This window comes from Paramisgurnus dabryanus, chromosome 21 (genome assembly GCF_030506205.2).
Source record: "Paramisgurnus dabryanus chromosome 21, PD_genome_1.1, whole genome shotgun sequence".
Lineage (NCBI taxonomy): Eukaryota > Metazoa > Chordata > Actinopteri > Cypriniformes > Cobitidae > Paramisgurnus > Paramisgurnus dabryanus.
The window spans coordinates 23,597,779-23,613,354 of NC_133357.1; the positions used below are offsets into that span (position 1 = coordinate 23,597,779).

At 35.8% G+C, this 15,576-nt stretch overlaps 1 protein-coding gene across 1 annotated transcript in view; it reads right to left on the reverse strand.

Moving 5' to 3' along the window:
* Positions 1 to 4,004: 4,004 nt before the first annotated feature.
* samd10b (sterile alpha motif domain containing 10b) overlaps positions 4,005 to 15,576 on the reverse strand; it is a 98,637-nt gene continuing 87,065 nt past the window's right edge. The window contains exon 5 of the mRNA XM_065286324.2: positions 4,005 to 8,370. Within this exon, the coding sequence (XP_065142396.1) occupies positions 8,348 to 8,370 (23 nt within the window). The 3' untranslated portion in view covers positions 4,005 to 8,347. The remainder of the gene's footprint in view (positions 8,371 to 15,576) is intronic.

Consider the following 15,576-nt stretch of genomic DNA (forward strand, 5'->3'; position numbering starts at 1 on the left):
ATATTAAAATTAGGCAATTACAGAATAATTAACTGCTTCCAATATTTTGTATCTTTTTTTTAAAAAAAACTGTACCATTTGTATTTGTAATGCAAATGTTATTCCTGTTCATATCTCTAAATATTATTTATTTATTTAAAGGGATAGTTCATCAAAAAATTAAAATTCTGTCATTTACTCACTATCATGTTACAAACCTGTAGAAATTTCTTTGTTCTGATGAACACGAGAAGATATTTTGCGTAATGTTTGTAATCAAACCGATCATGAGCCCCATTCACTTCCATGGTATGCTTTTCTCCTATGAAAGTGAATGGGGCTCACGAACGGTTCGGTTACAAACATTTCTCAAAATATCTTACTTTGTGTTCATGAGAACAAAGAAATTTAAACAGGGTTGTAAAAACATACGAGTGATAAAGTGATTACAGGATTTTCATTTTTGGGTAATCCCTTTAATATTCTAAAATAAAGTCTAATTGGGTTGTTTGTAGGATATAATTGTGTTAAATCGTTTAGGGAAAAGTTCAATGCAATACTGACGTCATGGAGTTATTTAAAATGACTTTATAGTGGCTTTGACCTAATAATTCGGTCATTTTTAACTATGACGTAATGTGACTTATAATAATTACTGTGTCGACCAGGAGGGGGAGGCAAATGACTACTTTTCACAGGCTGATGCTAAGACTCCAAATGTCTCTACATGATACCCAATGTTTGGTTGCTGTAAATGACAAAACTATTGCCTCAGCTCCTTAAAAACAGATGGACATAGATGGTCGACATAACATACTTTTCCTATTTTTGTATGAGATAAATTCACAGTTGAATATTCACTTTTTACTTTTATTTATTGAAAGGTCTGTTTGTTTTTATTGTTGTTACTCTTTAATGTTCTTCATGTCACATATAAGTTTAATTTTCATAAAGCATCCACTAGAGACCAGTAAAGTTCAGTTTTATTGGACAGCAGGATGGCTTTATGATAGATTGTAACAGGTGATGACCGCTTAAAATGTCTGTGTGCTGCACAGGTCTGTCTCTAATACCATCACTCACAGACCTTTAATAATGCAAATATAAATATAAATCCTATAAGGTTTGTTGAAAGTTTTTGTATTAATATGCTATATCAGACCTTACGCAGTTCACTACAGCACTTTTGGGTAAGATGGTGCCGGGGGCCCGAGTTTCATAAGAATTTTATAAAATACATTAATTTTTCATAAATTCTTTGTAATCAAAGCTTTTGAGATTGTTTCTTGTCATGCATTTCCTATGTGGGGCCGGAAAGGCATGCACCCTACATATGGGGGGCGCACGCCGAAAAGTATGTATGAGAAGCAGTGGCATAAACCTCTTTGTCATTGACTGGTGAGGGCCAGCCTACTGTGAAATGAACAAAGTTACATAGCACTCTGGCATAATGGGCAGTTCATCTCATTTGGACACATACCATGACCTGTGGTAATATGTTAGCAGTCCAGCTGCACCATTTTAGGCTATAAAATGATTCATGGCAAGTGAAGCAGTGTGGAAAAAATACATCAGCTCAAATTAATTCTTCACTGATGAAATCCAAGAATAACTGAGAACATAGACAGAAATGTAGTTTTGCCGCTGAGATTGTAAGAACGTGTTTAGTTTAGTTTGATCAGCTGTCAGAAAGTAAAGCAGTTTCATTTATAATTATTTCCTTTAAGCTCTACATACAATTTGCAGAAAGAGAGACTGATTCGGCTACTAGTAAACGTTTTAATACTGATCATAATACGTTTAGCCCCCGTAAACTGATTATTTATTTAGGCCTAATTAATTCTATTTTATATGTGTTTTATTTATAAATAACACAATAATAATCTTATTGCAATTTCATGTGTTTTATGAGATGGCTAATTCGTATGAATTTGTATACCCAATTTGTTTTTAATCGTACGTTTTTGTACATTTTGCTTTCGCCTCTGTGGCGTTGGGTTTAGGTTTGGAGTCAGGGGTGGGTTATCATTAGTTTTTTCCTAATAATTGTATGCAAATGAGCCAAATCATAAAATAGCTATGAATTGTTGTGAGATGAGATTGTTATAATAAAATAATTAGAATAGAAATGTATTACATAATTTTATTGATCAAACTAATAAACTACTGCTTCTACTACTAATAACAGTATTGTATTATTATTATTATTATTATAAACATGTAATACAATTATTTTCCAATAGATCTTTTACCTCTTTTTTTTCTCAGCCTTTTTTATCATATAAAGCGGACAAAATTTATGGTTATGGTTGAATACAGATTGACAGGACATAAATCTACCTCCAGCGTTGCTGATTTATAGAATAGGTGTGTAGTGCTGATTCAGCAAAATGGTGTAATAGATGTTGAACACCGTTAAGTGAATTTCTTAACACGTCGTCTGGTGTACACTTCTGAATCATCATGGCCCATAGGTGGAAAAGAAAAGGGAAGAGAGTTAAACAATAACCAAGAGATGAGAGATTCATTGGGAACTAGCTTGTAGTTCAGTATGTATACATGATAAAATGATGAACGATCAAACAAATCTTTCATTTCAAACAGATGGAGTGTGTAACATGTTTTTGTGGAGCATACGCGTGCAGTCATATATCACTATAACAAACAGTTCTCGGATCCCACATAAAAAAGCTTCTGTCACAGATCCACTGACAGAGATACATAAACATGTAAGCTGTGCTTGACTGATCTCTATCTGTACATAAAGGAAGATATTTTGAGGAATGTTTGTAATCAAACTGTTCATGAGCTGCATTTACTTCCATAGTATTCTTCTTTCCTACTATTGAAGTGAATGATACAGGTTTGTAACAACATGAGAGTGAGTAAACAATGACAGAATTTTCATTTTTGGGTGAACTATCCCTCTTTAAGTTGCACTATAAAAATGTAAAAATGCTATGAAAAAAACTGTGGGTAGATTATTAGACATGATTGTATGGTGTTTCAAAGGCCTACCTGCAACCATTTTCTTTAAAGAGTGTCTTCACATAAAAAACAAAGACTTAAAGGCAGCATTACACAGACTGCGCTGTATACAGGGTAGCACTGTATGTTTTCAGGTGTCAAACTAGCTGGCAAATCTACAAAAAAAGACAAAGTACCCTCTGGATAGCATCGCAGGACTCTTAACTGCCCTCCATACTGTCACGGTGTGATTGGTTAAGCCATGTGGCAGCCAATGAGGCGTAACCCCTCGGCTGCAGCGCTGTCAGATATTGTCACACAATGTCATGGGCTGCTTATAATGCGAGCGTTTGTGTACTAAACACTCGGATAATTATGCAGCTGCAACACTTCACATCTCGCTGTAATTGCCTCTCAAGGTGGCGGTGGGGATCGACCCATCTTTCATTATTTGTTTGTGTGACAGCTGCTTCCACAAGTGACGCTCAAAGACTCAGAAAAGCAGTAATCTGTTGTATAGGCCGAACTGGTTGCTCACACAAAAGTCTGGACTTCTCGTAGAGGAAACATAAAAAGGTGTCAGGGTAGAAAGAGTTAAAAGTTTGCATTAATAGTGTTTGTTTTTTGTGCAGGTAAAATGCGAGGGCCACTGTTTGGAGTGTTTATATTATGGATTATGAGAAATTAAAAGAGGCTGGTGCCAAATTTGAGGATTAATGAATATTTTAGGTTTGCAACAGTTTAAATCCTCTGAATTGTCCCAAAAAGTTTGTTAAAACGAACAATCAGTGCAACACTGGGTGCATCCCAATTCAAAGGCTGGATCCCTCGAAGGATGCAGACTTTGAATGCGAGACTCGGTCTTCAAAAAATCAGCCTCCAAAGTCCACGAAGCGAACTAAAATTAGATTGTCCGCCCACAGCACCTGTCAGCGAGACACAACGGCAGAGACAATTCAGACTTTAAAATTAAATGAAAAAATATCTGTCTCCATATTTATTTTTAAGAGAATATGACACATTAATGCAGATTAAACTCTCCAACAGATTATCAAACGTATCAACCTTAGAAATACAGAGAAGTCAACATGCACAGTATTACACAATAATATTAATTAACCTCATTAATACATTTATAATAACAGTAACAAGGACTTTTCATTTGCAAAATGTACACTTTTATTTAGCCACCACAGGACAAACGCGTCATCGTCTGAGACAACACAGTGACAAAATGCGCTCTGTACAGCAGTTTGTCCGATTAGGGCTACTGTAGAAACGTGGTAAATGGCGACTTCCATGCAAGGGGACCCACGCTGTGTAGATAAAAAAATCTCATTCTAAGGTAATAAAAAACAATACAGTTTATTATGAAAAAAATTAAATAAAACAACAACAGAACAAGAGAAAAATTGCATATGAGAAAACTTTATTTTTTTACGTTTTTCCAAAAACACAAACATACAGCTGTCACCCGTGTCTTTATATATTCTGTATTTTCCAGCAGAAAGTAATTACACGCCGAATACTGTACCTCCCCCCACACACTCACACTTTTTGCATAACAAGTACCAAATGAAACCCTTTGCCTGTCAAGGAGGAAAAATGCACCATAAAATCATTTATCATAATGTCACATGAATTTTAGAAATTGCGTCAGTCCCATAAAATACACTTTTAATCCTGTGCTAGATGAAGTCAGTTGGTTTGTGGTATAGGGCCAGTTTTCTGTCAGCCTAATTCTTTAAAAACAGTTACAAAAACAGGTGGACTAACATAAGACACTCAGACTTTGACTGCTTTATAAAAATGCCTTTAATTTACAGTAAATCAGGCTGATAATCTCTGAACACCATCATTATATATTTTCTTTATATACTAGTCTGCTATATTAACATGCTAATGACTTCACAGTGTTGTTGAGTGTTGTAGTTTTCTGGAATTTGGGACTTATAAAGATGAAATCAGTAAAAGACAGGAACTACGTTTTCAATCGAGTTATTTTCAACCAAATCTCATGAATTTCCGTGGCATAGTCACAGAATTCTTTGCTAATTTTTCTGTGGCATTGTCACAGATCTCCGCATTTTTCCGTGGCCCTGCCACAGACTTTCTTTTCCGTGGCATTATTACGTATCGGTTACTCAACTATTTTCTCCTATTTTCTTATCATTGTCACTTTGGTTTAGGGTTAGATTTACATAAAATGACATCCCTATCCAAACCCAACAACAATTGTTTAAAGTTTAGAAAATATAAAAGAATACATCAGAAAAAAAGTGACATATAACGCAAACACCAAATCTAACACCATTACCGAAGCGACAACGGTTTGAAAATAGGAAAAAGCAGTTGAGTAACCAATCCGTGAGAATACCACGGAAAAGAAATTCTGTGGCAGGGCCATGGAAAAATGCGGAGATCTGTGAGAATGCCACGAAAAAATTAGCAAAAAATTCCGTGACTATCCCACAGAACTTTGTAAGATCATATTGGTTAAATTAATCTATAAAATGTTTTGATTTTACCGAGCCCCTAAGGTGACATTGGAGTAAAAAAATCTAAGGTTTAGTTTCATGTGCTCATGCGAAACCTTAATGTGCATAATTAAAAAAAAAAGTTTAGTTTTGCGTAAACTTTATTTAATTTTGTCTCCACGTCCCCTTAGGGGCTCCGTAAGATTTGACCCAATGGGTTGGAACCACTGATCTATATAAATGACTGGATTGCGCATAGAACGCTTGACGTAACTGCGTGAGGTGAAGCCAGCGCATAGTTCGAGCCGCCATCTTGGTATACTCAACCGGCAGAGAGCCCCATTGACTTTTATTCAAAATCATGATCAAAATTTACAGCGTATCAGTTACACAAGGTTAATTTTTAGGATATGTGTACGTTAATTATTTGTTAATTCTGGTGTTATTTGCTATGTTTATGTTTTAATCGGGCAGGATAATGGATTTATAAAAAAACGTTAAGGTGAGTGTGTCTGTTGCATTTGTTAATGACAGGGGTATAAATAAAGTTTTGTTTGACATTCAGCTACACTGTGACGGTCAGCGTTATTTCTCTAAATATGTTTAGGTAACTTGTAAGTTTATATAACATAATTACAAAACTAGCTAATTATTGCATGCACATACGGTACAAAGCATGATTATTTATTTAGATTTCAGAATGAGCACGTTTATTGTCATTAATACTAAATATGCTGCGGTCTGTCTGCAGATCTGATACTGTAATAAAGATGAATAATAACTGATTAAAACGCAAACTGTACAACTTTCAGTAAATAACTATTTACATACTTTGGACTTTTGTGTTGTAATAATGTACAGGGTAAGTTCACATATAAAAACAAAGACGAGTAAAGTGATGTTTTATCATTAAAATCTGATAACGTCCATTGATTTAATAGAACGTTTGGGTATACCAACATGGCGGCGCGGTGGCTTCACAAGTGTGACGTCATGCGCAATCCAGTCATTTATATAGATCAGTGGTTGGAACATGTCAGCATAGATTAAATTACAACTCAACCGGTTGGATTTATCCCTTTTTAGCCCAACAAAAGTTAAAGTCGCCATGAAATTGAAATTAAAAACTAAATTTTTTTATGACATGTAGTGTTTTTTTTATAAATGACTTATCTGTGCAATTTATACTTTTTTATTTTAATTATGTGAACTCATAAAATTTTATCAAAAAGGTTCCCTCCTCGAAACAAACTCTCTTTACTTCCTGTCATAAGGAATGATGCGAGGGTGGGGCTATAGGAGACACTGTGAAAAAATTGATTGCTGCCTTAAATGTTTAAACTTAATAAACTCAAAATTACAAGTCATTTAAACTTATTATTTATCTTGACTAAAATATAGTTGAAATAAGTCAAATTCATTTTATAAGTTGTAGCAACTCATTTCTAGTCAAAATAAATAAAACTAAGTTGAAATTACTTGTTAATCTGAGTTGATTAAATGTAAAAATTTAAGGCAGCAAACAACTTTCAACAATCCAATCAGTTTTTGATGGACGAAATCAAGTCCCACACTAATTTTTTTACACCAGGAAACAGAAAAGACATATGCTTCAGTTTCATGGTGACTTTAACAGTAGTTGACATGAATGACAGATTTCACAGCAATATTCACAGCTATAGCGCCCCTTGTGGCAATGATGAGCATATGCACTTGCATTGTGTTATAAACTGCATTTACTTTTGCTATGTTCTCAGCTAGAAACATATGCAGAATTGATAATTCAGGCCTAAAGGTGCTGTGATGTTTAAGATTGTAAATTGTGGATTTTTTTCTATTCACGGTCTAGCCATGCAGATCATTACTTTACATTATTGCTTCATAAACAGAGACAACTCCGACTTTTACAAATGCTCCTATACAGTATGTTCCATAAATTGCAGTATAAAGCATATTCAGTTTAATGGACATATTTAAAATCTACATTGTTTACATAGTAAAAAAATATGACTTGGTGCTTTAATAAATAAAAAACAACAGGAATGACACCGGAAGCAAACATTTAACTCCTGAGAAGAAAATAAATATTAATGGTTGGGTTTTAGGTGTGCTAGTATTAACATTCAGTATTCAGATTTATTGTCCATTTATTAACAAATTGTATGTAACTTAAACATTAAGGGAATTCACAACTGACCGAGATAAAATCTCTACTAATTACTACTAAACTCATTGTCAGTGTAAAACCCCAATAAAACCAGCATTAGTACAAATATGGGATGGTTTAATTTCGGGAATTCAAGCCTCCGGATACAATCTAGCGTACGTCTAATTCTCTTTATCCTATTTCTGCAAACAAAACGATACAATCTATTACGAGAGGTAGGAAAGTGACTCGTCTGTATTTCCAGATTTACTGAGAGGATTGATCTATTATCGTGTTTATCTAGTGATGCTGGGTAAAAGAGAAGAGCTGTCAGAGATGACCAAACATTTAAACCTTGGATCTCCGGTCAACTTCCGATTCAAAATCCAAGATCAACCTCGGGTCGGATGAGAGGCTTTGACAACCAGGATGTCCATGACTTAATCCAAATTAAGTTGAGTTGTACTTACTTCCTGACACATCTCTGGTTGGTGCTCTAGGTTGGGTGGAGATGAGGTGTAATTTAATTCTTATCGCTATAATACAGTGTCAGAGTCTGGTATTGTTTCCATTTTCCTTGCAGACTTTGAAACCCCTCCAGTTATGCATATAAAGACATAAAGAGTCTTGTCCAGTAAATTTGTATAGTAAACAGTCTTCTCCACATCTGCAGCCAGGCAGACTCTCTCTTTCTCTCTTCTCTCTGTCTGTGTCAGTTTGGAAGAGGGCCTTCTGTATCCGTAGGGAAGAGAAGAGAGCTGCCAAATGGATAGATGAGCTAAGAAAGGTTGCCGAAGGAAGCTGGAGTGAAAGAAAAGAGACGGGAGGATTAAAGAGAGCATCAATTATTCAAGTCTCTTCAGGAAGTACATGTACAGAAGAGATACACATCGGAAAACATGCTTTGTTGTACCTTCATTCACTAAAGATCCTTCTATACACCCAGTTTCTCCCTCTAATGCTCATCCTATAAAGGAGAACTAAGACGATGTGGAATTTTGGGAACACTCACCAGACCAAAATCAATACTAAAAGATTATTCCCGTGTTTCAAAGCCTAGTAAGCTGCCTACCTAGACAGCATTTTAAGGCCTCGTATACAATTGAAAAATGTTGGACCTGGATGCTGATTGGTCAATAGCCATGGTTTATTCATAGTTATTACCTTTCATAGAGCTGTACAACACCCAGAACCAATTTTATTTATGTTGTGTACATTGCTTTGTTAGTATTTAAATATTAATCAAATATAATATGTTTTTGTAGATACCTAAGAGAACATGTTATGTCTTCATGTATTCTTTATGGAGAAAGTAATAAAGAAAGTAACCCAAGAATGCAAGCCACATGCTGATGTAAATAAATAAATAATAATAATATTTAATAATGATTAGACAGATAGATAGATAGATAGATAAATAGCTAAACAGATAGATTAATCAATTCGTAGACAGACAGAGAGAAAGTCAGACAGATATATTAATTAATTGGTAGACAGACAGACAGATAGATAAACAGTTCGGTAGGTAGACCGACAGAGAGAGAGAGAGAGAGAGAGAGAGAGAGAGAGAGAGAGAGAGAGAGAGAGAGAGAGAGGGATGGATGGACGGAAGGACAGAAGGATATCCGTTGAATAGGTAGATAGATAAACAGACAGACAGACAGATAAATCAATCTGTATTCAGATAGACAGACAGATAAATCGATCGGTAGATAGATAGACAGACAGATAAATTGATTAGTAGATAGATAGATAGACTGACTGACAGACAGACTAATCAATCGGTAGATAGATGGACAGATAAATTGAACGGTAGATAGGTAGAGAGACAGATAGACAGACAGACAGACAGATAGATAGACAGATAAATCAATCGGTAGACAGACAGAGAGACAGACAGATAAATTGATCTGTAGATAAATAAATAGACTGACAGACAGACAGATAAATCAATCAATCGGTAGACAGACAGACAGACAGACAGATAAATCGATTGGTGGATGGATAAATCAATCTGTAGACAAACAGACAGACAGACAGAGAGACAGACAGATAAATTGAACAGTATATAGATAGATAGATTGACTGAAAGACAGACTAATCAATCGGTAGATAGACGGACAGATAAATTGTTCGGTAGATAAGTAGACAGACAGACAGACAGACAGACAGATATACTGACAGAGAGACAGACAGATAAATCAATCAATCGGTAGACAGACAGACAGACAGAGAGACAGATAAATCGATTGGTGGATGGATGGATGGATGGATGGATGGATAAATCAATCGGTAGACAGACAAACAGAAAGATAAATCAATTGGTAGACAGACAGACAGACAGATAAATTGAACAATACATGATAGATAGACAGACAGAAAAATTGATCAGTAGATAGATAGATAGACAGACTGACAGACAGACAAATTGATCAGTAGATAATAGATTGACTGACAGACAGACAGATAAAACAATCGATAAACAGACAGACAGACAGATACATTGATTGGTAAATAGATAGACTGACAGACAGATAAATCAATCAATCGGTAGACAGTCAGTCAGACAGACAGACAGATAAATCAATCAATCAATCGGTAGACAGTCAGACAGACAGACAGATAAATTGATTGGTGGATGGATGGATAAATCAATCGGTAGACAGAAAGACAGACAGATAAATTGAACAGTACATGATAGATAGACAGACAGATAAATTGATCAGTAGATGGATAGATAGACAGACTGACATACAGACAGACAGATAAATTGATCAGTAGATAGATAAATATACTGACACACAGACAGACAAATCATTCTGTAAACCGACAGACAGATAAATTGATCGGTAGATGATAGATAGACAGACAGACAGACAGATAAATCAATCAATCGGAAGAAAGACAGACAGACAGATAGTATGTGTTTATGTCACATTACATTCATGTATTGGTAGATGAGTGCGACCTATGTTGCATTGAATCTTTATGTTTTAATCAGTATGTGCTCCTTTCGGACCCATGGTCTTTGCGATAGTAACACAATGTTCTACCATAAAAGCTATATTTAAGTACTATTTACAATCATGATTGCAATTTGTATGGCAGTCTACAGTACATTTCAAAACAGTCAGTATGAACTTTTAATTTTTATGACTTTGGATGGTGCTTTATCAGACAGCTGCTCATGTAGATAGTAGACAACAAGGCAGCTCAAAGGGATTTTGAAGAGAGCTAATGTCTTGTTAGTGACTCCTATTTATAAGAATGCTTCAGAAATTCATAAAATTCAGATGCACAGCAAGTCATCTTTCGTACTTGAAATAGCATGCAGACAGATCGTCCAGATGTTGTTTCAGAATCTGAGAGGAGCTGTTTTGAGATTGAAATTAACATACAGTAACTCGTAAACACATTACAGCGGGCTGTATCAGGAAGTGTTATTGGAAAAAAAAGTAGGGAGGATCTTTTTATCAAGGGCACGAACAAAACACACAAAATCAGATGAAATTTGAATGCGTTATAACTCAACTGGCCAGATTTCTTCAGGAAATACATTTGAATTGTTACACAATCAGTTCGTGGAGATTCTAAAAAAGTGCTGATTGCAAGTTAGGGACGTATTTCTTTCAGGCCGAGCAATCAATGATAGTCTTGTACAATTTGGGGAGAAAGGACATTCGAAAATGAGAGCAAAAAAAGATAAGAATTTGAAGAAACGAACAATGCAAGTCGATGGACAATCAGAGACAAAACCTTTGAGAAGGAACAGTGGCATTGTTTGTGCCGCTGTGACATCAAAAGACATCAGAGCCAAACCTTGTGAATAAGCCCATATATGATGAATGTTATCTGCAGTACAGCATTTGATAAAAACACCTGATTGCAGGGCCGGATTATCTACAGACTGGATTGGGGGAGTGCCCTGGGGCACCAGGAAATAGGGGGGCACCAAGGGCTCCAGACTGCGATCAAATGGATTGAGTATTTGAGACAGCATGTGCGGGCATGTGAAGGGCACCCGTGACAATAAAAAAAAATATATATATAATCATGCATGTAAATCAACTACAACCAAGTGGCTGCTGACCTACATTAAGATCAGCATGGGGAATCCCTGTGATATGTTGTACCTTTTGTTGTAAATTGAGTCTTTTGGGATATCTTATTCCAAGAAATAATATTGATCCTTTGATTCATAACTTCCTATTCTGAAAGTTGCATGCATAAAGAATGAAGTCTATTATGAAAGTATTTTAAAAATGCAGTTATTTTGGGGGGAAATGTGAATTATTGCATTGCAGTCTAATTTAAGGTGTGCCCCTAAATTTTTTTGCTTGCGCACCTAACATTTTCAGTCAGTGCTCCTAGTAACAAAAAAGTTTGTCTGAAGCCCTGAATGACAAGACTTTAAAAATACATTTTGTTAATTCGGGCCTGCTGATTGCTGCTGAAGTTAAACAATTCAATCTGTGAAAAGCATTTAGGACGAAAAGAGATCAGGGAGGGGAGAAAAGAGCAAGTGCAGTGTCCCCCTAGTTTGATTATAGTTATAGACTTCTGCCTGGTTTGTTCATAGGTGTTTCTACCTTTAAGTTTTGTCTTCAGCAAGAAAAATGCACGCTCAGTCGGGTTAAGATCAGTTGACTGACTATTATACTTTTAACCCTCAAAAACTACCGTGGGCTTTATTTACTTTAGAAAATAAGACATGTGATTTTATTCTATCGAACCTGTTTAGTTTAAATACATTTTCAGTATAAAAAAAGAATGCTTTGGTATCTCAAACTTGTAAAATTGCAATCTGGGCAACACTCCATACAAATTATCATTAACTGTTAAAAATTGCATTTAAATGATAAAAAAAATCAAAATAAGATACTTTGGTATTATTTTATGTGCGAAAAGTTTCCTTTAAACAAATTTTATGAATATCAGTAGTTGTTAGGATGTTAATTGAAAAATTTGGCTGCTTTCAAAATATGTGTTTGTTGCGTCATGTGAACCATATGCATCACGTGTTTTGTCAAAATAAGTGCCTGCTGCACCACGTCAAAACCATTTTTGATAAAAGAAATGCTCACGTTCACAAAATATACGCAAGACACTAACTTAACAGTAACCTTGGATTACGCATGAGATTATGTGAGCATCTGGCAAAAGCGAACATCACTTTTATCATAAACCCTTTAGACGCGTCTGCAGCAGGCACTTAATTTGACAACACACATGATGGACACAGGATCACGTGACGCGCAGAACACATATTTTGAAATGATGAACCACACACACATGAAGGGCTACATGCATGTTGTGACGAGCTTCCTATTGTGCGCCCTCGAAAAAAGAAGTCATCGCCCGCCACTGGTAGTACAATCGTACAACAAAGTTTTATTAAGAAGTATAAAACGTAAACATATCATCACATCATCCAGTGTAAAACTAGAAAAAAATCCTATTTTATCAACCACATTTAAATTGTATTTAAAAAGTATATATATATATATATGAATTTGATATATCGCAGGCAAAAGCTTATACCAGCATCCTGTTTAATGTAAATTCATTGCGGAGGTCAGGTGGTGCAACCAGAAAGTCAAAAGGCTCTATCATACACCCAGCGCAATGCACGACGCAAGTGTCTTATGCTAGTTTCCACCCTGCGCAATTATCATTTTCACGTTTAGCGCCACGTTGTTTGAATAGCAAATGCATTTGCGCCCCCTTTTGCGCCAAGGGGGGGTTTTGGTGTGAAAACGAGGTGTGTTCAGGCGCATTATTGGCGCGTTGTTGCTATTTTGAGGCAACTAAAATAGACTATGTTTTTTTACCCCACGTATTTATTGTATATGATGACTCTGTACCTGTGGATATGGTGAGATGAGAAACATTAAGTAATGCTTTAAAAAAAAAGCTGTTTGTAAATTCTTTATCTCCTGTTTGTTACAAATAAAGTATTTTTAGAGTACAAACCTTTTCTTACATACTTGTAAATTATTTTTTGATGATATTGGATAGCCATACATTTACAGCAATTAAAAGCCTGCTTTTTACTTCCATGACTAAAAGAAAACGGGTTTTAAAGGTTTTAATAAAAAAATAACAATTTCAATACAAGTGAAAAACAACACAATTATTTAACATTAATCTTAAACTGGGGATCTTCTTCCTCCGCTTAGTTTTTCAGTTTAGAAAGTCCGTCATCTAAATAGGGATTATTTCTTTTCTTTTTAGGGATTATTATTATTCTCATTGGTTTATTGCACGTTACGCCCAAAATACTACCATTACTCATTAAAAGAATAGGAACAACCTCAATAGGAACAACCTCTTCCGACCATGCGCTCGGCGCACAAACCATTTTTCCCGTCGTTAAATTAGCAAAAGTGGATTCGGACACGCCCATTTAGACCGTGCGCCATGTGCTTTAGACAATGCGCTTAGATCGTTAAAATAGGACTCAAAGTGTGCAACTGCTATAAAAGTTGTAAAGTCCCTAAGAAATCATTAAAATATTAAGCACATTTTTTAAGCTAATAATTTTTGTTTTAATAAAAGCAAGCTAAGGTTGTCTATCATTGTTATACTTTTAAAAAATATGTTTTTATGACCTTTTTTTATCACTGACCCTAATCCTATTTAGAAAAAACAACATATTCATTTTAAACCCTTACCAAAATAGTTGTTTGCTAAGAGAAAGCAACAGATCAAAGGCTATTACAGTTGGCCGATTGAGTGGTAATTTGCAGAAGTGGTAATAAGGTTTGGTGCTCAATAGAAATAGCAATTATAGTGTTGGGAGAATCTGCTATGCTCACGGTTAAATTGCTTTTCAGTGTGAATTCAGCAGAGTAAGAGAGAGAGAGGAGCGTTGGGGGACGGATGAAGAGGGCAGAATTACTTTGTCTTGCTTGAAACCAAAAGAACAAAGACATTTAGAAGGGTACAGAGGCAACATTTCAGTCATTGAATATGATTAAAAGGTCAATCTAGCCTGTGAATCACTCTTGTGACATTATGATACAGATTAAAGAAAGGCCACGAGAAATCAGATGCTTTTTTTCTGAAGATGATGGTGAATAAACAATGGTACATTATTGGGAATGAGGCAGAAAGGTGTCTGGTATATCTAACCAGGAAGAGTCTTTCTTCACATCATGAACACACAACATCATCACCACACCATCTGTGACAGAACCTTCCGGGAATATTCCTTCATCCCACACTTCCCACAGCTCATAAAACTACCACTGAAAGTGAAAGAGAGGTGAGAATCTCATTATGTTACTACGTAGACTATGTAGACAAAAACAAGATGATACAAAGGGAATTATTTGTTATTAAAAAATTGAATTAAACATCATATCTAGGAAAAATGTAGATCGAGTTTTGTGGCTTTTGTATCAGTTTGATTAATATTTACATTTTTTTCATTTCATTAGCATTGTTTACCTGAGGCTTAATTTTAACACTGTTACTGTAACTATGATGTATAGCTTTGTTTATACTCGCGCTTTGGTCCGCAACGCGAGCCTCTGCTGATCGCGCGTGTGTTTCAACAAACGGACAAGTGTTTATAGTTGACCCGCTCGCTGTTGCACCATTCTTTGAAACGACAGGCAGGGTTCCCACACCTTAGTTAACTTCAAATTCAAGGACCTTTCAAGGACTTTCCAGGTCCAATACCCTCAAATTCAAGGACTAAATGTGGGGACACATTTTAGGGGAGAGCAAGGTTACTTCGTGTTACCTTTTAAGATACATTGTTACAATTCCCTTTCAAGGGAACTCGCGCTGCGTCACTGTGGTGACATTTTGGGGACGCCTCCAGGGGTAAGTGCGTCTGAATGTGTATATCAAATTCAACCAATGGTGAGGCTTAACGACAAAGACATGGTGACGCGGGAGCCAGGAAGTATATCACTATCTGAAATATTGCCAAAGACGGCGTTACAGGGATGCAGGAAGTATGGCAAGGGAGTATGGCAGCATCCCGTTCCCTTCTTA